The sequence below is a fragment of the Plecotus auritus genome (genome assembly GCF_963455305.1).
Source record: "Plecotus auritus genome assembly, chromosome: 9".
Taxonomy (NCBI): domain Eukaryota; kingdom Metazoa; phylum Chordata; class Mammalia; order Chiroptera; family Vespertilionidae; genus Plecotus; species Plecotus auritus.
This window is the reverse complement of record NC_137783.1, coordinates 155398863-155424228: the sequence shown is the minus strand read 5'-3', so window position 1 is coordinate 155424228 and position 25366 is coordinate 155398863. Positions and strand designations below refer to the sequence as shown.

General features: G+C 54.1%; 1 protein-coding gene across 1 annotated transcript; it reads right to left on the bottom strand.

The window, feature by feature from the left end:
* Positions 1 to 820: 820 nt before the first annotated feature.
* On the bottom strand, positions 821 to 25037 carry LOC308257685 (uncharacterized protein). Its single transcript, XM_080687816.1, has 8 exons — positions 24916 to 25037; positions 8890 to 9013; positions 8269 to 8397; positions 7117 to 7231; positions 5925 to 5998; positions 3594 to 3728; positions 3203 to 3243; positions 821 to 2892 (listed from the first exon to the last, which is right to left on the bottom strand). The coding sequence occupies exons 1-8, from the start codon at positions 25003 to 25005 to the stop codon at positions 2800 to 2802; spliced, it is 801 nt and encodes a 266-aa protein (XP_080543942.1). The 5' UTR covers positions 25006 to 25037; the 3' UTR covers positions 821 to 2799.
* Between the last annotated feature and the right edge of the window lie 329 nt (positions 25038 to 25366).

Here is a 25366-nt window from a genome sequence, read left to right as displayed (position 1 = left end):
GTCACACACACACATACATACATACACTCACACATGCACACACTCACACACACTCACTCTCACACTCACACTCACACACACTCACACAGTCACACAGTCACACACACACTCACACACACACTCACACACATGCATACACACACATACACACTCACACAGTCACACAGTCACACACACTCACACACACACACACACACACTCACTCAGTCACTCATAGTCACACACACACTCACACATACACTCACACACATGCATACACACACATACACACTCTCACACAGTCACACAGTCACACACACGCACACACACGCACACACACACACACACACACAGAAAAGCATGATTGGGACTGCTTTGGATGGTTGGGTTCATCTCGCTGACATCTTCCCAATCTTGCCCCTGCCCTGCGGCCACAGGCAGCCCGCCCCCCTCGCTCCGACACCCCTTCTTCCCTGTTGACGGTGATCCCCGCGCACGTCGGACAGGCACTCTGCAGGCGCGGCCCGGGCCTCTTACGCGCTTGTGGCTGCAACGGAGGCGTCCTTTTCTTTTTAAAATGTATCTTTATTGATGTCAGAGAGCAAGGGAGAGGGGGAGAGAGAGAAACATCAGTGATGAGAGAGAATCACTGATTGGCTGCCTCCTGCGCGCCCCCCACCGGGGATCCAGAGCACAACCCGGGCACGTGCCCTCGGGAAAGCGAATCGTGACCTCCTGTTCCTAGGTCGATGCCCCACCGCTGAGCCACACCGGCCGGGCAGAAAGGTGTGTTTTATTTTGATAATCATCATTTGAGGATATGTTTTCTTTTTTTAAAAATTTCTTTATTAATTAAGGTATTACATATGTCTCCTTATCCCCCCATTACCCTCCCCAACCCCCCCATTCATGCCCTCACCCCCTGGTGTCTGTGTCCATTGGTTAGGCTTATATGCATGCATACAAGTCCTTTGGTTGGTCTCCCCCCCTCACCCCCACCCTCCCCTACCTTCCCTCTGAGGTTGGACGGTCTGATTGATGCTTCTCTGGATCTGTTTTTGTTCATCAGTTTATGTTGCTCATTATATTCCACAAATGAGTGAGATCATGTGCTATTTATCTTTCTCTGCCTGGCTTATTTCACTTAGCATAATGCTCTCCAGGTCCATCCATGCTGTTGCAAATGGTAAGAATTCCTTCTTTTTTACCGCAGCGTAGTATTCCATTATGTAGTCAGGGGTCCTCAAACTTTTTAAACAGGGGGCCAGTTCACTGTCCCTCAGACTGTTGGAGGGCGGGACTATAGTTTAAAAAAAAAAACTATGGGCCCTAACCGGTTTGGCTCAGTGGATAGAGCGTTGGCCTGCGGACTGAAGGGTCCTGGGTTCGATTCTGGTCAAGGGCATGTACCTTGGTTGCGGGCACATCCCCGGTGGGAGGTGTGCAGGAGGCAGCTGATCGATGTTTCTCTCTCATCGATTTTTTTTGGCTCTCTATCCCTCTCCCTTCCTCTTTGTAAAAAAATCAATAAAATATATTTAAAAAATAAAAAAAATAAAAAAAAACTATGAACAAATTCCTATGCGCACTGCGGTCCTGGGACACGTCGGCTGCTAAGCAGGACAGGCAGCGGCACCCGGCGGGCCGGATAAATGTCTTCGGCGGGCCGCATGTGGGCCGTAGTTTGAGGACCCAGATGTACCACAGTTTTTTAATCCACTCATCTGCTGATGGGCACTTAGGCTGTTTCCAAATCTTAGCTATTGTAAGTTGCCCTGCTATGAACATAGGGGTGCATATATCCTTTCTGATTTGTGTATCTAGTTCAGGGGTGGGCAAACTTTTTGACTCGAGGGCCACAATGGGTTCTTAAACTGGACCGGAGGGCCGGAACAAAAGCATGGATGGAGTGTTTGTGTGAACTAATATAAATTCAAAGTAAAGGAGCGGAGGGGAGAGCAAGAGAACCCTCCGCTCTTTCGGCTCCGCGGGCCGGATAGAACAGCCGAACGGGCTGGATCCGGCCCGCGGGCTGTAGTTTGCCCACGGCTGATCTAGTTTCTTGGGAAATATTCCTAGCAGTGGGATCACTGGGTCAAATGGGAGTTCCATTTTCAGTTTTTTGAGGAAACTCCATACTGTTCTCCACAGTGGCTGCACCAGTCTGCATTCCCACCAGCGGTGCACGAGGGTTCCCTTTTCTCCGCATCCTCGCCAGCACTTGTCGTTGGTTGATTTGTTGGTGACAGCCATTCTGACAGGTGTGAGGTGGTACCGCATGGTCGTTTTGACGAGGGTATGTTTTCCATGGAGTCTCCAAAGGGGGTATAAGGGAGGGAGGGAGGGGGGCAAGAGAGAGACACATCGACTGGTTTTCTCACGCGGGGCTCTGACACGGGGTGAGGGGTGAACCTGCCACCCAGGTCCGAGCCCTGGACCAGAAACGGAACTTCTGACCCTTCCGTGCACAGTCCGACGCGCTAACCACTGAGCCACGCCGGCCAGGAAGGGCAAGTTTTGATTTCAGACCGTCCTGTACGGTGGTCACCTGGTCTCCGAGGCGGCAAGGCGGCCTCGCGGGCCTCCCCGGCTCCCGAGCCGCAGCATGCGGCCCCTTGGCGCCCACACGATCCACCAGGACCTCAGCCTGACCCCCCAGGCCAGGGGGGCGGGGGGGTGGAGAAGGGTCAGGCCGTGGTGACCAGCGTGGGGCCCGGCCTCGTCACCCGCCTCCGCCTCTGGCCGCGAGCCGTCCACTCCCGCCGGCCCTCCGGGGTCCCGGGGAGGATCAGGGGCTCGGACGCCACGGCCGGGTGGTCTTCAGTCAGGCGGCGGGCCCCCGTCGTAGGGAACCGGAGCGTCTGCGTCTTGGGTCTCAGGCAGTGACACGAAGGGCTCTGAGCTCTCGGGCACCTGGAAAGGCAAAGCGTGTCTGGAGTTGGGGGTCAGCCCGGGCGCCCCCGCCAGAGGATAGGGGCCCGCAGACCCCACGCTCAGTGGGGCCGGGCGGCCTCTGGTCTCAGCTCTGCCCTCACGGCTGGCCCCACGGGCCTCGGTGCCTCCGTTTCCCCATGTGGACTGGGCCCTCCAGCGTCTAAGGCACGTCCCGCTGAGGCCCCCGGCGCGTGTTGGGCAGACGCTCGGGCAGCGAGGGCCTCGCGGGAGCCGCAGTGGGTCCCGCCGCCTCCCGGCTCGGGGCTGGCCTGGCCCGGACGGCACTCACCAGACTTTCCCTCCTGTAAGGGCGTCCGGCGGAGACACATCCTGGGGAGACAGACGGCGGGGGGTTACGGAGGTGCCGGGCAGTTCCTCTGAGCTGAGATGGCTCCAGAAGCCATCCCCCCCACCCCCAGATCAGGGAGCTACCGGACGGGGCCCCTGTGCCTCGCCCCTGTTTTCTGCTTGCAGAACCTGCCAGGGGCCCAGCGCCCGAGCTCAGCCGCCCCTGGCTCTGCCCCACTGACCTGCCCACACCCCGGCCTCGAGGGCGCTGGCACCCATCCATGGCGCCTGAGGGACCCCCCATCTAGCCAGGCCCGTCCCTCAGCCCCAGGAACCGGCCAGCAAAGGCCCAGCCCTGTCCTCCTGTCCAAGGGCCCGGCCCCAGCGCACACCTGCGTGGAGACAGCAGCAGGCCGCCTGGCCTCCTCGGACCCCGGCTTTCCTGACGTAGAGGATGACGAGCGCCCCAGCCGCCGCGGAAAACAGCCAGCCCGCGGCCCAGCAGTGCCGGTGTCTGCTCGCCGCCCCTGCGGACACACACGTCTCAGCGGGCCGCACCCGCCCTGCTCAGCGGCCCGTGACCGAGGCCCGCGGACCCAGCGCTGCGCCCTGGGAAGATGCTTGAGGGACAGGGAAGCACGAGGCTGAGGAGGTCGGCACCCCGTGTTCATGGGGCCACGGTGACGCAACCCCCTCAGTGCTCGCAGGCCTAGGCAGTATAGAGAAGTTACGCGTAGCACACACACACACACGCACATATGCACCACACGCATGCACATGTGTCACACACGCACATGCACACATGTCACACATGTGCATGCACAGTCACACATGTGCACACACCACACATGCGCGTGCACACAGCACACATGACACACATACACATGACACATGTGCATGCACACGTGTGCATGCAACACGTCGCACATATGTGTGCACAGTCACATATAAGCATGTGCATGTATGTCACACATATGCACGCACACACGTCACATACACATGCACACACATCACACATATGCATGCACATGCACATAACACACGTGCATGCACACACGTCACACACACGCATGCACACACGTCACGCATACTCATGCACACACGTCACACACGCATGCACACATACACCACACATGTGCATACACGCGTCACACATACACACACGCACACGCGTCACACATACGCATGTACACACGTCACACATGTGCACGCACACACATGCACACGGGAACATTATTCACTCTTAACAAGAAGGACTTCCTGCCATTTGAAAGAGCGTGGATGGGCCTGGGGGCGCCGTGCTGAGGGCTGAGCTAGCGGGGAGACAGACCCTGCGGGATCTCCTTACCGGGGGTGTGGACCCTAAAAACGAAATGAGCTCCAAGAAAAAGAGGACAATGAACAGAACGGACGCCACTGGCTGGCCCAGCGGACGGGTCCCCCCGGGGAGAGGCCTGGGGCAGGCCCGTTCAGATGCCCGGCCCTCCCGGGGGCCGGCACCCCCAGGGCAGGTAGAGCCGGCCCCGCCCCCACGCGGAGCCCAGGTGCCGGGTCTCAGGTGGGTTACGGGCCACGTGCGTGTTGGAGGAAGGGGTGCTCTGAGGTCCCCCGGAAGGGACGTCCTGTGTCAGGCCGTGTCCCCGGTGACCGACGGGACCCAAATCTGACGTCATCACGTTTTCCTCTGCTTTCCCCTCTTTTTTTTTTTTTAACAAAGTGGACATTTTCATTAATTTCAGAGAGGGAGAGAGAGAGACAGAACCATCAATGACCGGAGAGAACCACTGGTCGGCCGCCTCCTGCACGGCCCCCACTGGGGATCGAGCCCACAGCTAAGGCCTGTGCCCCGACGGGGAATCGAACTGTGACCTCCGGGGTCATAGGTCGACGCTCAACCACCGAGCCACGCCGCTGGGCTCTCTAGGGGTCCTGCGGCTCCAGTTCCGACAGTGAGGCCTTGGGTTCATGGCCAGGGAACTGTCCTCAGTCTCCCCAACACCACCGTCCGAAGAACTGTCCTTTCCCCACAACGGTCTCGGCGCCAGGGCTGACTCGTTAGAAATTCTGCCCAACTTCACGAGCAGGTGAGTGACTCACACGACCTGGCACAGCCCAGCCTCCGTGGGTGTGCTCAGCCGCCGGCAGTTCTCACGGTCCTGCACTCAGCAAGGATCTGAGGACACGCTACCAGAGGGAAGCAGCCAGACCCGCAGGCCACACGACTCCGTGTCTATGACGTGTCCGCAGAGGGGGAATCTGTCCCCGAGAGCAAATCAGGGTCTGCTGGGGGCGAGGGAGGGGGAGGGGCAGAGGGGCAGAGGGGAGGAGCCGGGGGGCGAAGGGGGGGGAGCTGCTGTCTAATGGGCGGATGTGACTGTTTCGGGAGGAGACAGAGGTGGGTGCTAAGAGCCGCTGAATTGTCACCGTAGCCCAGCCGGGGGTGGCTCAGCGGTGGCTCAGTGGTTGAGCGGGGGGACCTACGAACCAGGAGGTCACGGTTCGACTCCCGGTTTCGGGCTCGATCCCCAGTGTGGGGCGTGCAGAAGGCAGCCGATCCATGATTCTCTCTCATCGTGGATGTTTCTCTCTCTCCCTCTCCCTTCCTCTCTGAGCTCACGAACACTATATTTAAAAAAAGGATTATTCACCATAAAGTGGTGACTTTTCTGACGTGGTTCTCTTCTCCAGAACGTACACGTCAGACACGACAGGAACCCTCTTACCTGGGCCGGGCCGGCCGCACCGGGTGTCCGCCGTGGCGTTGCACGCCTGTAGGACGACCTTCCCCTCGGGGCACCTGGGGAGGGAGACGCCGCTGTTCCTCCGGCCGCCACATCGGCCCAGGGCCCCGAGGCGCGGTCGCCAGCAGAGGGTGGGCTCCGGGGCTGGCTCCCGCGGAGAGCTCCCCGACCCCGCTGTGGGAGCACCGTGTGCCCCGACCCGAGGGCCGTGGGCACGCAGAGCCCCAGTGCTCACCCCAGAACCGGCCTCTCAGAGGTCATGACCCACATCCCACAGCGGGGGGTAGGGGGGTGGGGGGGTGGGGGGGGGGAGCCGGGGAGGTCCCCGGAACCAACGCTCGCTGGCCAAGGCCTCACGTGCTCCCAGCTCTCCCCACAACTGAGTGGGGACCCCGGAGGGACCTCTCAGTCCCCAGCCCCGCGCCTTCCGCCAGCACCGGGCTCCCCACCTTCTTTCTGAGTGCGGGAGGCGTATTCTGAGACCCCAAACTGCAGGGTCACAGAGTGAAGGACCTGGAGCCGGCCGGCGTGGCCCAGGGGCTGAGCATCAACCCATGAATCGGGAGGTCACGGTGCGATTCCCGGTCAGGGCACAGGCCCGGGATGCGGGCACCATCCCCGGCGGGGGGCGTGCAGGAGGCGGCCGGTCCATGGTTCTCTCTCATCCCTGACGTCTCTCCCTCTCCCTCTCCTTCCGCTCCGACATCGATGAAAACCGTTTATTTTGCAAAGGGAGCTCTTCTGCTCGGGTTTTCCCGCTCTCCTGTCTCCCAGAAGGCCCTTCCCCTGCCCGGAGCTGCCCCCTCTGGAACCGCCTACGGCTCCCACCTGCCCGCCCTCCTCGGGCCTCTGCTGTCTCCCACAGCCCCCGCCCTCCACCCCTCGGGGACCCGGCCAGGTCCCTGCGCTGGGGCTTCTGGGCCCGGCTCCACGGGGCCTTTGGAGGGCTGAGCGGGCCGTGGCGCCGTGGGTGGACGGAGCCCGGGCCCAAGGGCGGCCCCGGTGGAAGCAGCCAGGCCATTGGTTCGCTCGCGTCGGCAGGCGCCTCCCCGGGGCAGGTGCTACCGGCGTCCGGACGGGAGGACCGGGGGGGCCGCTGCAGGACCCCAGGCAGACAGGCTACGGGCGGGGCGCGGGGACCCAGGCGGCACGGCTGCCCGCGCCCGAGGGGTACCTGGTGCAGCGGTGACAGCTCTCCGGGCAGGGCTCCGAGCCGCAGTAGTACTCCCCGGGCTTGCACTGGCACTGCCGGTCCTGTGTTGGGGTGCAGTCACTCATCATCTCCTGATCTGCGGGGGAGGGGGAAGGCTGGGTCAGGCACCAGGGCGGGGACTCTGTGGGGGGCACTGTGCCAAGTCACGTGTCGCTTTACCCCGCCCTCTCTGCCAGTGGACACGGGGTGCACACCGCCCCGGCTCTGACACACGGGGGACAGCGGGCCCCAGTCTCAGCGGGGGCGGGCGGGCGGGCGGGGAGTGGCATAGGCCCGTGGGAACGTCACTAACCTCACCCCAATGTTTCTTCCGAGTGCTGGCCCTGATCCCACGTCTCCTGTCGGGCAGGACCCGGCTCTGGCGGATGTGAGACGGTCCACCTCTCCACTCCTCAGAGACCCTTTCTGTTTCTCTCTTCATTATATTTTCATTGATTTCATTCATTCATTCATTCATTCATCCATTCACTTATTTATCTATTTATTTATTTGGTTAATCATCATTCCAGGATATTTTTCCCATTGATTTTTCTTTTTTGTTTTTTTTTTGTTTTTTTATTTTAATAGTACATATGTCTCATTTTTTTCCCATTGACCTCCCCCCAGCCTCCCCTTCCCCCCAGTACATGCCTTTACCTGCCCCCCCCCCAGTGTCTTTTATCCATTGGTTATGCTTATATGCATGCGCACAAGTCCTTCAGTTGATCTCTTACAGCTCTCCCCCCCCCCCCAAAACCTCCTCCGCTGATTTTTCTTTTTTTGGATTATCTTCAAGTTTAGGCCTTCGGAAAACGCTTTTTTTAAAAAAAAAATTTAAAAATATATATATATATTCTTGCCCTGGCTGGTTTGGCTCGGTGGAGAGAGCGTCGGCCTGCGGACTGAAGGCTCTCAGGTCTAATTCCGGTCAAGGGCACAGGCCGGGGGTTGCGGGCTCGATCCCCTGTGTGGGGCGTGCAGGAGGCAGCAGATCAACGATTCTCTCTCCTCACTGACGTTTCTCTCTCTCTCTCCCTCTCCCTCCCTCTCTGACATCAATAAAAACATTTTTTAAAAAATAAAAAAAAATGGGGCTTCGGGGTCAAGGTCAAGACTCAAGGGGCCGGGACTCACCCTCACGGCAGGTGGCGCACAGCAGGCAGGACCGCAGGCCGTTGGCGTGTCCCATGTATGTCCCCGTGTCACACGCCTCACACTGGCTCCGGGTGTGGGGGCTGCCGCATGGCTCCTCGACGTAGTGGCCTGTGCAAGAGGTCGGGGCGCGGTCAGGTCCCCCAGGCACGCCGGCGCCCCGCTGTGCGGCCTCCGCGCCAGGCCCTGGGCGGGCCTCTCTGGCGAGAAGACACGCGTCCCTCCCTGTCCCTGGCGTTTGCCTTCGAGTCGTCTCTGCCCGTTACCAGGTCGTGGACATGACGGAGCATTGCTCCCCAACAGCTGCGTGGTGGGGCACCCAGGGACCCGACCCCCACCCAGGACACACCTCTGAGGCCCCCCCAGGACGCGCCCACGGTCCAGGGTCCCTCAAGGCGGCGGGGCCCCGGCCCAGCGCTCCGCCTCCCAGGCCAGGGCTCGCCACCAGCTGCCCAGGCGCAGCCCAGCGTCCCGGTGGCCGTATGGGTGCCAGGGCGCTCCGCCGGCCGGCACGGTGCCGGGCCACGTCCCCCCTGCCGCCCCATCAGAGCCACGGCCAGCCGTGTTTAGCGCGGGCCCGGCGGACAGCACCCGCCGACTCACCTGCGGGGCAGCTCTGGCAGCAGTGCCTGGCGGACCGGTACTCGCCGGGCCCGCACTTGTCGCCCAGGCTCGGCCACGCCGCGCTCGGCTCGGACGACAGGTGGCTCGAGGTGCTCAGGGTCAGCTGCAAAGACGGGAACCTTGTGTCAGCGCGTTCTCGCCCTCCATCCCGCCCGCCGTCACCCCTGCAGGGGCCAGAGCCCGCCCGCCCGCGCACAGCACCGCCCTGGATCGGGAGGGTCACGCGGGCACTGGCTTGGCACGCAGCAGCCTCAGGAAACGGGGGGGGGGGGGGGGGGGGCTGGGGGCTCCCCGTGCTGGTGGCCCAGGAACCGGGGGGTCACGCGTGCACTGGCTCCATCGGCGGGGTCAGCGGCCTTCTCGTCCCACCTCCTCGGGGTGAACGTGTCCCCACGTGTCCCCACGGACAGGTTTTACACGTGAGAAGAATTTAGTAGCAACAACATCAACATCAGCAAAGACGTGACCTGGGGTGGCCACCCATCCGGCCAGCAGCTCTAAGGAGCAGGCAGGGGCGCCCGGAGGAGGGGGGTGGGCCTGACTGGGCAGAAGCAGAAGCAGGCTGAACCCCTCCGCGGGTCTGAGCCCCGGCGACCCCCCTGCAGAGAGAGCAGCCTGGGTTGGGGGCGGCTGACAGATTGGGGGGCAGGGCAGTGACGGTGGTGTGACCACATGGTTGAGGGCAACACATGTGTGACTCTGCTTGATTTCAGGAGAGAAAGCGGGGGGCGGGGGGAGGGTGCCCACCAGCCCCTGGGACCCCAGACAGCAACCTGGCGGAAGGGAATTCCTCGACAGTGATTGCTTTACATGCAAATGCATCCGCCTCGCCCATCACGGACAGAGAAGGCAGGATGGGGAGAACCAACCATCGGCCGCACCGTGTCTCCGAGACGCCTCTGGGTCCGAAGGCACACCCAGGCGGAAGGTGAGCCGACGGGCCCCTGCCGGCTTGGTTAGAGCCCCGGCCTGTGCAATGAAGGGTCCCGGGTTCGATTCCAACTCAATCCCTGGCCCTGGTCCGGGCGCGTGCAGGAGGCAACCAACCGATGTGTGTCTTTCTCTCTCTCTCTGTCTTCCCTTCCACGCTCGCTGAGAGTCAGTGGAAAGCTACGGTGGGGTGAGGACGGACAGGCGCATCGAAGCCACGTTCCAACGGCCGTAGCACATTCTCCTTCGAGGGATTTAAGAAATGTCCATTTCAGCGGGGGGTCATCTCACTGTAAGTCGTGTGAGGCCAGATGTTTATGTTCAAACTAGAGGGCTGGTGCAGGAAATTCGTGCACTGGGGGGGGGGGGGATCCCTCTTGCCGTCGGGAGCCCTCAGGGGACGTCCTTTGTGCTGCCCCAGAGGCCGGAGAGGCTCCAACCACCCGCACTGCGCTCGCCAGCCGTGAGCCCGGCTTCTGGCTGAGCGGCGCTCCCCCCTGTGGGAACGCACTGACCACCAGGGGGCAGCTCCTGTGTTGAGCCTCTGCCCCCCGGTGGTCAGTAAGCGTCATAGTGACCGGTCGTCCCGCCGTTTGGGGGATTTGCATATTAGCCTTTTATTCTATAGGATGGAATGTTAAACTGGCCTCCTCCAAAGCAAACCGTGAAAGGCAACCGTGTTCTAAACCTTAGGACTGAGCCCCTCCCTCCGCACGTCACAGGCCGCGGAGCCCCCCCCCCCCCCGCCCCGTCAGCCAAGGTGCCGAGTTCATGCAACTGTTCCGAACTCGTGTGCTTAGCAGCCGGACACAGACCAACAGGAAGAACCTGGCTGTGGGCCGAAACCGGTGTGGCTCAGTGGATAGAGCGTCGGCCTGCGGACTGAAGGGTCCCGGGTTCGATTCCGGTCAAGGGCATGTACCTTGGTTGCGGGCACGTCCCCAGTGGGGGGTGTGCAGGAGGCAGCTGGTCGATGTCTCTCTCTCATCGATGTTTCTAACTCTATCCCTCTCCCTTCCTCTCTGTAAAATATCAATAAAGTATATTAAAAAAAAAAAAAAAAAAAGACCCTGGCTGTGGTTTGTATGGGTTTTAAACGGCTTTGGCCCCTGCTCTCACACTTCGGTAAGGAACCTCTGGGAGCCAGCTCCCTGGGGGCCAGCCGGCAAAGTGGGGGAGGGGGGCACTTTTGGGGGTGAGGGCTGCACCCACTCTCCGGGCGGGGATGGTTTCACTCACGTGAACACATGTCAAAACACCAAACTGCACACAGTTTTCTGTCACGTGATAGAATGACTGATTAGACCAGCCGTGGGCAAATTACGGCCTGCGGGCCGGATCCGGCCCGTTCGGCTGTTCTATCCGGCCCCGCGGAGCCGAAAGAGCGGAGGGTTCTCTTGCTCTCCCCTCCGCTCCTTTACTTTGAATTTATATTAGTTCACACAAACACTCCATCCATGCTTTTGTTCCGGCCCTCCGGTCCAGTTTAAGAACCCATGGTGGCCCTCGAGTCAAAAAGTTTGCCCACCCTTTGCCCTAACCGGTGTGGCTCAGTGGATAGCGCGTCGGCCTGCGGACTGAAGGGTCCCAGGTTCGATTCTGGTCAAGGGCATGTACCTGGGTTGCGGGCACATCCCCAGTAGGGGGCGTGCAGGAGGCAGCTGATCGATGCCTCTCTCTCATCGATGTTTCTAACTCTCTATCCCTCTCCCTTCCTCTCTGTAAAAGATCAATAAAATATATTTAAAAAAAAAAAAAAAGTTTGCCCAGCCCGGATTAGAACGAATTCCATGACTAATCACATGGAAGAGCCTCCTTCTGGAAGACACCCACAGACCACCCGCGCACAAGCCCAGAGGGGCCTCGGCGAAGCCGGACCAGGGAGTGACTGACCCCAGGCCGGGCTGGAGGGGACGCACGCCCAGGAATAGAACAAGTGTACGGCGATGCGGGCGGGTGTGCGTGGGGAGGGCGTCACGGCCGGAGGAGCTGTGGCCGCTGTGTGTCCCCCGGGGGGCTGCGGGCGCTGCGTGGGGCATGCGGGTGGGACCAGGACTCCCACCTCCTCCGAGGGACACCGCAGGCTCCCGGGTGGGCGCAGGCCACGCCCCGGCTCCCAGTGAAAACAGAGCCACCACCCCTGGGCCGGCCCAGCTGCAGTGACCCCCTCTCCCCCACAGGCGGTCCCCCTGCAACCGACACCCATACAGACGCGGGGGTGAGGGGTGCCCAGTGCACCCACACCACTCTGGTCAAGGGGGCACCCCAGCCCCCCCAACGGGCTCTTTGGCTTAAAGGCTCCAGAAACACAGGCCCCAGGAGGGGCCACCTGGCGTGTTCCCGCCAACAGAATCCTGAGAAAACAAACCTGCTCCCAGGCCCGTCCCTGCGCCCGCCCTGCCCACGGGACCCAGGCCTGTGGGGCCCGAGCCGGGTGTAGACGCCCCATTAATAGCCGGCATCCGGGACAGGGCGGCGTGTTGCCTCAGGAGCTCCTGGGAGCCTGGCTGCAGCCACTTAGGCCTGGCACTCGCCTCCACCTGGCCCAGAGCCACCCAAACCAAGAGCAGGGGCCCGGCACCCCCACTGAGGCTGGTGGGGAGCAGGGGTGGGCGTGCGTGTGCACCTGGGAGGCGGCCGGCTCTTTAAACTAGCCCCACAGGTTAAACCTATCGAGGACTCCTCAGTAAAGCTGGTACAACCCTCCCCCCCCACCCTCCCACCCCCCGTCCCTCAACTACAAAGAAATCACTACAGCGGGCACAGGGGGAGGACACATATGTAATACCTTAATCAATAAAGAAAAACGTGATAGCCCTGACCGGTTTGGCTCAGTGGATAGAGCGTCGGCCTGCGGACTGAAAGGTCCCGGGTTCGATTCCGGTCAAGGGCACGTACCTTGGTTGCGGGCACATCCCCAGTAGGGAGTGTGCAAGAGGCAGCTGATCGATGTTTCTCTCTCATCGATGTTTCTAACTCTCTATCCCTATCCCTTCCTCTCGGTAAAAAAACAATAAAATAGCCGAAACCGGTTTGGCTCAGTGGATAGAGCATCGGCCTGCGGACTGGGGGGTCCCGGGTTCAATTCCGGTCAAGGGCATGTACCTTGGTTGCGGGCACATCCCCAGTGGGAGGTGTGCAGAAATGATGTTTCTCTCTCATCGATGTTTCTAGCTCTCTATCCCTCTCCCTTCCTCTCTGTAAAATATCAATAAAAAAAAATAAAATAAAATAAAAAATAAAAAGATGATAAAAAATAAAAACAAAGAAAAAGAGATCCTTACCATGGCCTCCCACCAGCATCGCGGCCCCGGGCGATGGGGAGCATAGGACATTTTGGGGGGGCAAGCCATCTGAATTTGTCCCGGTAAGCTGCTGGCCGTGGCACCATCGTGCGAGCTGATAATTAACTCCGTTTGTGAAAGAATGCAGGAGGCTAGCGGCAGGACCTTTTACCCAGTGCCCCTTCCTCCGTTATCCGGTCTTGCAAGAGCTGTTTACCTAAATACGCCCAGTCTACCCGGGGCCCAAACCAAGGATGGAACGGCCTAGCTAGAGCGAGGTCACCAGAGCCATCCAGGGTGGAATGAGATACAACCTAAGTTAACTAGCGGACGGATTCTCGAGGTGGGGGGGTGCTGGAAACCGATCATTGTCTCACTAATAGAACGGTGTGGACGAGGAACCTGGAAGGCTGGTCTACCTTGAAGCTCTGAAAGGTCAGAGCCAGCCACTCCCTATCTAACTGAGACAGCGGTAGCTGCAGCAGCTTCCCCACCAAATAGTCCTGTAAATCCTTCCTGATGAGATAGTCTGCCTGTTACTGGGATGGCCTGCCTACGGGCCGTGGGTGCGTCCCAAACCTGAATAAAAGGGATGGCCAGGCCAAAGCAAAGGGTAGTCCTCCCACGAGAGGGGGGCTCCCGCCTGGCCCCCATTTCCCAAATTAATGTTTTTCTAGTCTCTTTCATTTGCGTGCGGCCTCCTCCAGAACCCGAACCCTGAACCGGAACCCTGAACCACGCGGGACGTGAAAGGGGTTCCCACATCTGGCGCCCAACGTGGGGCGTCTGGAGGAGATGATATTTTTCGCCTAAGAGTGAAGGAAGGGAAAAAACACGCCGAGAAAAGGTGAGGAAAATTCACCGAAAAAAGGTGAGGGAATTTCACCGCACGCAAAGCCCATGGACCAGCTACAGAGTCGCGATCTGTCGGTAGGGGGGGAACGTCTTTTTCAGCCTGGCTAATGGGGAAGAATTAGGTTATAAAATAATGTGGCTTCTTGTTCAAATTAAAATCTTAATTGGCATTTGGCATTTAAAATCTGTAATAAGAAATGAAACTCCGCTGCTAAAACCACCTCTGGTGCGGAGAAATTCAAAGGGGGCAGGAGAGGGCAGGGCTATCCGCTCTCCCGCAGTGAGATCACTTAAGGTTTCTTTTAAAAATTATAAAAGAACTCGAAGGGAAATGCAAATCTTGGCCAAATTGGGCGCTAGTTATTACTTCGGAAAGCGAAAAAGAAAGAAAAAATTGAAGATCGGTCTATCTTTTAGGCATGAAAAGAAATTCGGCCAGATCCGTTGCTGAAACTTCCCCCGAAGTAAGCAGGATGTGGGGGAAGGGAGACACGTGGAGATCCCATATGGAAGCCCACTCTCCCAGTATGCTAATTTAAAGTTTCCTTGAAAAAGTCTTAAAAATTTAGAAATGTGTCTGGAATTTCTGTGCTCGTGGGGAGAGAACCTAGCTGTAAGACAGAATGCGCGCATGGTCCGATTTCGGACATTTAGATTGTCTTCAGCTGGAATCTCTCTGCAAAAGCTATAGAAAATGAGAAACCCAGAACTGGTTCTTTTTCCTAAGAAAAATGGCGAAAAAGTCTTCTTGAAAGAAATTCAAGCTAATTCCAGCAACAGTAGTTTTTCAAATGCTAATGGACCTTGTTAAAAATTAACTTTTAAGGCCTTCAAGAAAATAAGTAAATTTGTCTCTGTTATAGAATTTATCCAAAGTAAATGCTTTAATTATAATTGACTCCAGAATCTCAAAGAAATTGTTTAAGTATAGATAAATAATGTATTAATTATAAAGAGCTAAGTAGCCCAGGTAACTGGCTACGCCCTTTGTTAGTGGAGGAAGGGGTAGACGCCCTTCCCCCAGCAGACAGGTAATCTAGGTTCCTGCCAGGAACCATCTTTGAAAAATGTGGTAATTTACATTCGAATAAACCAAACCGGGTTTTACAGAGCTACTGGCAAATAAAAAGTAAAGTTTAAATTTGCCTCAAAAAAACCTAGAGGACAGAATTGAATCTATTAATTGATTATGTCTTGTATTTTTCTTAAAAATGTAAAGTGTTATTAATCCAGGAAATGCTAAATATATTTGACTTGCCAGCTTTAAAAGTTCAAAGTGCAAATTAAATTGGGAGAAATTATATAGTTGTGGTAATTAAATGTCTAAAGTATAAGAACTTATTTTTGAGAAAATAAAATGTGTTTTCTCTAATAATTAGGAATTCAAAATAAGTTGCTTATTATTGGTCTAATTAAAAAAGAGGATTAATTCAAATTTTTCTATGCAAAAACTAGTTTAAAATCTAATTGATATCTTAAGATAATTATAAAAAGTATTATAATCTTTAAATCATATATGGATATATATATATTTGATGGTTTTTTTCCATGTTAAAATTTCAAGGCTTTAACAGAGATGATTCTTGGAAAACTCCAAAGGCCCAGAGTAATACAAGAAATTTATTCTCTCTTCTTAAAGGAAATCTTTTTAAATTTAACAGATCTAATATACTTGAAATTGCATGGAAAGCCTTATCAAATAAAAATTAATAACTATATTTTAAATGTTATGAAGGTTTTGTCCTCTAAGAAGGGCAAAATGAAGTAACTCAATATTTCTTAAAATCCAACAGCGGAATTTAAAATGACAAAAAGCCCGTAGCTGCCTGCATTCTTCATTAAGCTAAGAGGCGGGGCAACATTTGCTGCTTGTGAATCAGACGTAAACATTTACTAAATTTGCTTTGCTTTTTAAATGAAGATACCGACTTTAATTACTTAAATGAATTAGCTTTTTAAATTATAATCAAGGTTTTCAGCTAAATGAAAAGCCAATATTTTAATAAACAAGTCTCATAAAGACCAGAAACAGCTAGTGAGATGTTTGTTTGTCTGCAATATAAATTTGACTGTCTTTTATTTTTTATTTTAATTTTTTTATTTTTTTTTTAATTTTTAAATATGTTTTTATTGATTTAAGGGAGAGGAAGGGAGGGGTGGAAACATCAATGATGAGAGAGAATCATTGATCAGCTGCCTCCTGCACACCCCCTACTTGGGATCGCGCTTGACGCCAGGGCATGTGCCGTGACCTCCTGGTTTATGGGTCGACGCTAAACCATTTTTAAGTTTCCGTTCGGTGGTATTAAGTACATTCAGATTGTTGTGCAGCCATCACCACCACCCATTTCCAGGACTCTTTATCTTCCTACACTGAAACTCTGTCCCCATTAAACATTAACTCATCACCCCCCACCCCCAGCTCCAAGGCACCATTCTATGAATTTGCCTGCTCTAGGACCCTCACCTAAGTGGAACCATACGGAATTTGTCCTCTGTGTCTGGCTTATTGCACTTAGCATAATATCCTTAAGATTCATCCGTGTTGTAGCATATGGCAGAATGTCCTTCCCTTTTTAAGGCTGAATCATATTTCATAGTATGTATATACTACATCGTGTTTATCCATCCATCCAACAAGAGACACCTAATCGCTTCTACTTGTTGGCGACTGTCAACAATGCTGGTGTACAAATGGGTAGGTGTTCGCCTGGGAGGGTCAGACCAGACCTGGGTTTAGCTACCTTGATACTTGAGTTCTGGCTAGGAAAGATTTCAGGGCCAACGCTCACACTATAGGAGAACATTAAGTTTTGTTTTTCATCCTCACGGGAGAACATTTAGGGAAATTCACAGAGGTAGAAGCAGCAACTCCTAGACGAAATGGGCTTAGGAAACAAGTTATAGAGGGAAAGGAAGGGCCTCGGGAGCTTGGACGTGAGGAAGCTAACGGTAAAGTGTCTAGGGGGAGGCAGAGAGGAGGGGGGAGGCAGAGAGGAAGGGGAAAGCGTGGGCAAGCTCCTGGGAGGAGAGTGAGCTGAATCCTCATTCCAAGGGTTTTGAGGGTGAAGATTTTAGGGGAGGTGCCAGGGGAAGGTCTTAATAGAAGATTCATCGGCTTTCCAGGTGTGTCCTTGCAGGGTCAAGGTCTCCACTGATTCATTCTCCAATGCAGTTGGTCCTGAGGTCAGCCATGGGGTCGCTGGTCTGGTTTTGCTGCTTTTCTGGGCCTGGAGTTGTCTGGTGCTTCATGCTGGCTTATCTGGGACCTTCACGTTGCCTGGGTCTCCCCTCACCATGGCAGTTATTGGGAATCTCCCACACACACTGTAGAACCTCAGATCCACTAGCAGCAATTCACGGGCCCTGAGAATGCCGCCCTGCCTTCGGCAGGTGCTCCAGCTAAGGAGATATCAACAGCTTCAAGCTCTAGCAGCCGCTTTCCCATCGCAAATTTGACTGTCTTTTAAAAGAACGGGTTAGACAGCCGCCATGATGGCCACACGTCCTGCCGCTCCCCCTGGGGCCGCCATCTTGGAAGCCGTAGGGGCCAACCCTTTCCTTTGGAATAAGCCAATGTCTTTGTAAGCAATTTGATTAAGTATTCTATGAAAGTTACTGAAGGCTTCCCATGATCCCTCTGTATATGCAAATTAGCTAATGGGGATACTCGTAAAAAAATAAAATTCCAGCTTAATAAAAAGGGAGACATTGGAAAATTTTGAAAACTCTTTCACTGGTATTTACAGGATAAACTGAGAATTGTTATTAAAATATTAAATCTAATCTGTACTAGTGGTCACCATAACTTTAAGAGAAATTGTTTCATGTGACAAAGATTTTTAAATGAAACTCTCTGTAGCCTGAAAATTATTTTGAAAGGAAATAAAGAGGTTTTCTTCAAATATTGTAAGGATTGTAATTGATATCCAATGCTTAGGCCTCAGAAGGTGGAGATAAGAAAAGATTGTCTTGCCCTGACCGGTGTGGCTCAGTGGATAGAGCGTCGGCCTATAGACTGAAAGGTCCCGGGTTCGCTTCCTGTCAAGGGCATGTACCTTGGTTGGGGGCACATCCCCAGTAGGGGGTGTGCAGGAGGCAGCTGATCGATGTTTCTCTCTCATCGATGTTTCTGACTCTCTCTCTCCCTTCATCTGTGTAAAAAAGCAGAAATTATTAGGGGACATTCACTGGTGAAGACCTTATCTGAAGATCTCTACAGGAGAAATGACAAACTTATTTAATTTACTTCGAGGTGATGCTAATCTTTCCTCTCCCCGAGCATTAACAGATGAAGCTAGGAATGAGTTGCTAAGAATTGAGCAGGCAATTTCCTCAGCCCAAGTAGCACGGGTAGAGCCCGAATTACCTTTATTGGGACAAATTAGCCCTACTGCAAATAGGGTTATAATACTGCAAATAGTCCCACTGGACTCATCTTTCAAAATAAAAATTCTCCTGCCATTATGGAATGGGTCCACCTAGGGTAGCAATCGGTTACTTATGTAGAACTACTGGCCCAATTAATATTTCAAATTAGAAAACGTTATAAACAGCTTAGAGGGGAAGAGCCCCAGTGTATCTACCTCCCCCTCACTGGGAAGCAATTAGAAATGTTATTTCAGACGGATATACATTGGCAAATTGGGTTAAGTGGATATTCAGGGGAACTTAGCTGTCACCTATTAAAAGATAAATTACTACCATTTTTATATAATACCTCCATCGTTATACCAAAAAATACTAGGCAGGAACTATTCCTGGAGCTTGAACTGTTTTTACTGATGGATCATCTGATGGGAAAGCTGCCTCTCATACAATGAATTCAGACCGAGTCATACTGACCAGTCACACTTCTGTTCAAAGAATCGAACTAGAAGCCATGAAGGCTGCACTGCAGGATTTCCAGAGCCTCTTAATATCGTCTCTGATTCCTTTTACGCTGCGAACCTAGTGAATAGAATTGAAACTGCCCAGTTGACATGGCTCAGTGACCAAAGTTTATTTTTACTGTTTATTTATTTATTTTTTTTATTGATATTTTACAGAGAGGAAGGGAGAGGGATAGAGAGTTAGAAACATCGATCAGCTACCTCCTGCACACCTCCCACTGGAGATGTGCCCGCAACCAAGGTCCACATGCCCTTGACCGGAATTGAACCCGGGGCCCTTCAGTCCGCAGGCCGACGCTCTATCCACTGAGCCAAACCAGTTTCGGCTATTTTTACTATTTAAACAAGTTCAGCAGATTGTACAACAGAGACAATATCCTTTTTCTATCACTCACATCAGGGCTCACAGTGTCTTACCTGGTCCTTTAACAAAAGGAAATGCACAGGCTGATAAACTGGTTGCTTTATTAAAAGGAGCCTTAGAATCTTATCAGCTTTTATATCAGCCTGCCAAAATGCTGTCTAAACATTTCTCAGTCACTCGGCAACAGGCAAAACAGATTCTTAAGGAATGTCCTATTTGCATGTTACCTCTACCTCAAGGGCCTAACACAGGAGTCCACCCCAGAGGTTTGCTAAGGGACCATATCTGGCAAATGGATGTAACGCGTTACACTTCCTTTGGACGCCTTGGGGCATTACACGTCTCTGTAGACACCTTTTCAAAAGTCCTGTGGGCCACTGCATCTACAGGGGAAACGGCAAAACGGGTTATTAATCATTGCCTCGCTGCTTTTGCCGTCATGGGAATTCCAAAAATTATTAAAACTGATTGTTGGAAGCCGCCCATGGTCCTCACTAGCAGAGAGGTGTGGACAGGGAACCCGGAAGGCTGGTTAACCTTGAAGCTCTGAAAGATCAGAGCCAACCACCCACTGACTAGTTGAAACAGCGATAGTTAAGCAACCTCCTCCACCTTTTAATCATGTAAATCCTTGCTGGCTGGCTATTACTGGAATTGCCTGCCTAGAGCTATGGGTGGATCCCATACTCTTAATAAAAGGGATCGCTAGGCTGGAGCAAAGCGGAGTCCTTCCCCTTGAGTTGGGCTCCCGCCTGGCCCCCCATTCCCAGATTTATACTTCCTTGTCTAGTCTCTTTCATTTGTGAGCCGCCTCCCCCAGCGCCCGAACCCTGAACCTGAACCCTGAACCATGTGGGACGTGAAAGGGGTTCACTACAGCTGATAATGGGCCTGCTTACACACGCTGTCATCTCCAGGAATGTTGTAAAAGGGGGAAAATTCAGCATATTACAGGAATACCATATAATCCCCAAGGACAGGCCATTATTGAACGACAGCATCAGCGGCTAAAATCCCAGCTTGAAAAACAAAAAGGGGGGATGATGGAGAAATCACCTGCGGGTGGGCTGCACCAAGCCTTAATTACTTCAAATTTTTTCACTTGTGGTGCTGCTGGCAGACACCTATGGAGTTACACTGGTGTCAGAATAAAACAAAGGAAAATGGTCTGGTTTAATGGAAGGATCCCGAAGCTGGTTTATGGAAGGGACCCGATCCATTATTAACCTTCGGCAGAGGGTATGCCTGTATATTTCCAGAGAATTTCTCCAAACCCGTGTGGATTCCTGCTGGAAATATTAAACTGCAACAGGGATCCAAGAGAGAAACTAGCCAGACGAACGAGGACCTTGCGCCTGGAGCCACACCATGCAGCCGCAGACAATCAGCCACCTCAGCCACAGAGAGCGGCGACTCCAAGCCATCCACTGAGGATGAAGAGCAGGAGGAGGACAGGCCGGACAACAAACAGCCCGGAGGCCACCTGGGGCGTGGTACAGAAGACGGTACAGACGCCTGAGAACCTCTTTCTTGCCATGCTAGCAGTCATCCGCTGTGCGGTAATATTACCTGGGGCAAATGGGGAAGCATTTTTGACTTATGTTCCTGACCCTTCATGGGTAAGAACCCTTATGTGGGCTGATCCCCCGCCCCTAATGTAGTCATCAATAATACCAAACCCCTTGGTCATCCATGGGTGGGGCGAGCAAGTATAATTACACAGGTGTCACCACCCAGCTTCCCTTTTGTGTGACGCAAAATCAAACCACTGCTCCTTTGTGTGTAAAATTAAAGAGAGGCCTCTGGCTTGCGTGGACACCAAAGGAGGGGACTATCACTACTTGCTCCGGGAGAGGTGCAGAAAATGTAACTAAGACCTTGTCTGTACAAAAAGAAATGGACAGCCAGTTTGAAATGGAATTGTCATGGCCTAGAGCAAAGAATATCCTTACATGGTATTATTCTACAATGTCATTATCATTTTTGATATTTTACAACAGCATACTGAACAATTATCCCAAACAAACTTACAAACTAATTCTTTGAATGATTGGCAGTAATATAAAAAGGACATAGGAGGATTTAATCCCTTCCACTATGTGGAAGGCCCCCTGGGAAGGCACCTGAGCATTCTGTATTGGCCCTTCTTGCCCTTTGTGCCAAGAGGGACCCTCTTCTCACAATCCAATTGCCCACAGCTGTTCCCTGAGCTTTAGGTTGAAGCCTCGTGGTGACTGGTACCATGGATCTGTCTCTCGCCCAATGGTATGAGCTGGGCCCTCCCTGGAGAAGAAACCTGGGTTCCCCGAGATCTGTGATCAGTGCTGGGGCCCCCCCGGCGGCTGAGGTGGGATCCCGAGGCAGGCGCTGGGCGTGGAGGCCACGGGGGCATAGACTACCATGGAGACAGAAATGAACCCTGCTTGGCCCCGGAGGATGGCTGGTTAGCCAGAGACGGGTAAGATTCCTCAGGGAAGGAACAACTTAAGACAGGCACAGTCGCAGAGGGGCCATCAGGAGAGAACTTGGGGGTCAACAGAGGTGGGACATAGACCCTCACCCCCCTAACCTTGCAGGGGCCTGAATCCTAGCCCCTTCTGAGGGAGGTCTCCTGCCCCCATGGCTGCTTTGCTTCCCACGCCCAGCTCAGATCGGGACCCAGGGAACAGAAAGAGACTTAGACCAGCTCAGATTGGGATCCAGGTAACAGACAGAGACTTGGCCGACAGCAGCTGCCCTATATCTAAATCCAGCCTAGCACCAGGAATGCTCAGGGCCTACTCAAGAATGCAAATAGCTGAAACCGGTTTGGCTCAGTGGATAGAGCATCGGCCTGCGGACTGAGGGGTCCCCGGGTTCGATTCCGGTCAGGGGCATGTACCTTGGTTGCAGGCACATCCCCAGTGGGAGGTGTGCAGGAGGCAGCTGATCGATGTTTCTCTCTCATCAATGTTTCTAGCTCTCTATCCCTCTCCCTTCCTCTCTGTAAAAAATCAATAAAATATATTTTTTAAAAAAAAAAGAATGCAAATAATCCTTTCCACTAATATTTACAGGGCAAACTAAGATTGTTGTTAGAGTATTAAATTTGACAGTAAAATAATCAAGTTTTCAGATTAATGTAAATAGGCTAATTGAAATAAGTGAATATTCAAGAAAATTTAATTGTACTGGACAAAAAGTTGTTCCTAAAGTGGTAACTAAAATTTCTATTGGTAGTTCATCTCATGGTAAAATTGCTTAACATGCAATGAACCTAAAGCAGTCATATTTTTGTGCAAAAAATTAAAATTTAAAGTTATCAAGACTGCATTATATATTTTCCAAAAGCCTCCTAATAATTAAATAAAAAAAAAGGGGGGGATAGTGGAGTAATATTATGTAAGGAAAAGTATCTTGTAAGTAAATTACATCTAGAAAAGATTTTACTTTGAAAATTAATTTTCATTTGTTATGCTAACAGCAAGACACAAATGAAAGACACACATGGTGTCAAAACAAGCCACAGGAAAATCGTCTGGGCAAAAATAAAAAGGATCCCAAGTCAAATTTATAGAAAAGACTCCTTTATTAACTTTTGGTGGAGAATATGTTTGTATATTTTCAGAAAAGAACTCCAAGACCATGTGGATTCCTGCAACAGAGAGGAATGGACAGGTCTGCCCCAACCACGAAGACAAGAGGAGAAACAGTCCAGAGATGGAAGACGCTGACGACGCCTTGCCACGCTAGCAGTCAGCAGCTGTGCGTCACAGCAGGTTGCCCAGGACCAAACCAGAGAGGGTCGGACCTGCATTACCACCATTTGTCCACCATTCAGAACTGAAATATCATTGCTGACATGTACGCATAAGGAACTGTTTGACATTGAAACTGGGGCTCAAACATTTTTGTTCTTATGTGTTTATTTCTGGTCTGCAGAGGCAAGGTTTTCTTTTAAGGAAAGAAACGGGGGAGATGCCGGAAACCGATCATTGTCTCACTAATAGAAAGGTGTGGACGAAGAACCCGGAAGGCTGGTCAACCTTGAAGCTCTGAAAGGTCAGAGCCAGCCACTCCCTATCTAACTGAGACCCTGGCAGCTGAAGCAGCTTCCCCACCAAATAGTCCTGTAAATCCTTCCTGATGAGATAATCTGCCTGTTATTGGGATTGCCAGCCTACGGGCCGTGGGTGCGTCCCAAACCTGAATAAAAGGGATGGCCAGGCCAAAGCAAAGGGTAGTCCTCCCACTAGAGGGGGGCTTCCGCCTGGCCCCCATTTCCCAAATTAATATTTCTCTAGTCTTCTTTCATTTGCGTGTGGCCTCCTCCAGAACCCGAACCCTGAACCGGACCCCTGAACCACGCGGGATGTGAAAGGGGTTCCCACAGGGGGGGCTGTGAGAGTCCGCTACAGAAACTGGTAGTTAGGAAACAGAGAAACTCAGGAATCTATACTAATAAAAGGGGAATATGCAAATTGGTCAGGACACCCTCACAGTAACGATGGAACAGCAGGCTGCATGGGGCAACCAGGCCTGTGGTGGGGGGGACAGTGAAGGGTGACCAGGCTGGCAGAGGGGGGCAGTGAGGGGTGACCAGGCCGGCGGGGGAGGGCGGGCAGTTGGGAGCCAGCGGTCCCAGATTGTGAGATGGATGTCCGACTGCCGGTTTAGGCCAGATTGGGCTTAAACCGGCAGTCGGACATCCCCTGAGGGGTCCCGGATTGGAGGGTGCAGGCTGGGCTGAGGGGGACCCCCCACACACACGAATTTCATGCACTGGGCCTCTAATCATCTGGCCACTCCGTGTACTTCTCCTGAGCACCTCATTGATTTGATATCAAAGATACTATAAACCGTGCACCTGATCAGTGGCTGATAGAGAGCTCAGGGCAAACAGGTGGTTGATCTCCAGCAGAAGTCTAGAATACTTTTGGTCCCCATTTGAGATACAAATACACCGAGTGGCCAGATGACTATGCGTTCAGCGATCATCAGCATCTGGCCACTCCGTGTATAAGGAGAAAATCTCATTGTCTAAGGGGTTCAGGGTCTGGATCTTAGGGTGCCCTGAACCAGCAGCGCTGCTTTGAATAAAGGCTTTTCCTGAGTATCCAACTGTCGCTTCCGTGCCAATTCCATAAATTCCATAACAAGGTGGGAGGAAGTCAGGCCTGGCCGTGTCCTCCCCGGCGCCGCCCACCCTCCCAGCCCCTGGGGGTCACCATCCGGTCACCAGAGAGCCCTGGGCAGGGGCCACCGTGGGGACTGCACTGTGCTCGCCCTCGGCCACGGATACGCCCTGTGCGCAGGGCCTGGGATCGCGGAGCGTCCCTCCCCAAGCGGCTCAGGACCGCGGTGCGGTGCTGGTGCAGCTGGCCCTCCGGACTTTGGATCTCAGACTCCGTTCTGCCCCCAGCTTGCCCGCTTCCGGCTGGTGGGGTTTCCCCTCCCCCGCCGCGCACTCACCGGTGTGCCGAGGAGGAAGATGGGTTCTCCCTCCCCCGAGCCCCGCCGGGCACTCACCGGTGTGCCGAGGCGGAAGATGGGTTCTCCCTCCCCCGAGCCCCGCCGGGCACTCACCGGTGTGCCGAGGCGGAAGATGGGGTTCTCCCTCCCCCGAGCCCCGCCGCGCACTCACCGGTGCGCCCAGGAGGAAGACGGGTTCTCCCTCCCCCGAGCCCCGCCGCGCACTCACCAGTGTGCCAAGGAGGAGGAGTGGCGGCGGCGGCGGCAGCAGCAGCAGTAGCAGGAGCAGCGGCAGCAGCAGCGACAGAATCCAGGCCATGTCACTCCTGGGGGCCAGGCCGGCGCTCCGCTCCTCCGTGCGCCTTTTATAGGACCCAGGCCCGCCTCCCAGCCCACCCCACGCCTTTCAGCCAACCGGTGCCTGCCTGCCTGCCTCTGGACCGGCCTCCCCGTCCCCGCCCCCCTAAATGCCATCTGGGCGGTGTGGTTTAAGACCTCAGGTCAGTCACCTCCCCTGCCCTGCAAGCCTGAGGTTCGTCACCAAGCTCCCACCCTCCGGTCCGCAGCAGGAGGCAGGGGCGCCCTCCGGCGGCTGCTGGGACCTCAGGACCAGCACCCGGCTCCCAGCCTGATGTATCAGTGTGCTTCCCAGGGGGTGGCGGAGGGGCGCCCCACCCCCT

Bases quoted from the DNA above. Each gene is read 5' to 3' on its own strand.
- LOC308257685 (XM_080687816.1), bottom strand. From the start codon at position 25,005: ATGGCCTGGATTCTGTCGCTGCTGCTGCCGCTGCTCCTGCTACTGCTG. The intron at 9,014-24,915 runs GTGAGTGCGCGG...CCGTCTTTGCAG, and splicing joins TCCTCCTCCTTGGCACACTG to CTGACCCTGAGCACCTCGAG. The intron at 3,244-3,593 runs GTGTGCGCTGGG...CTGTCTCCCCAG, and splicing joins CTGCTGCTGTCTCCACGCAG to GATGTGTCTCCGCCGGACGC.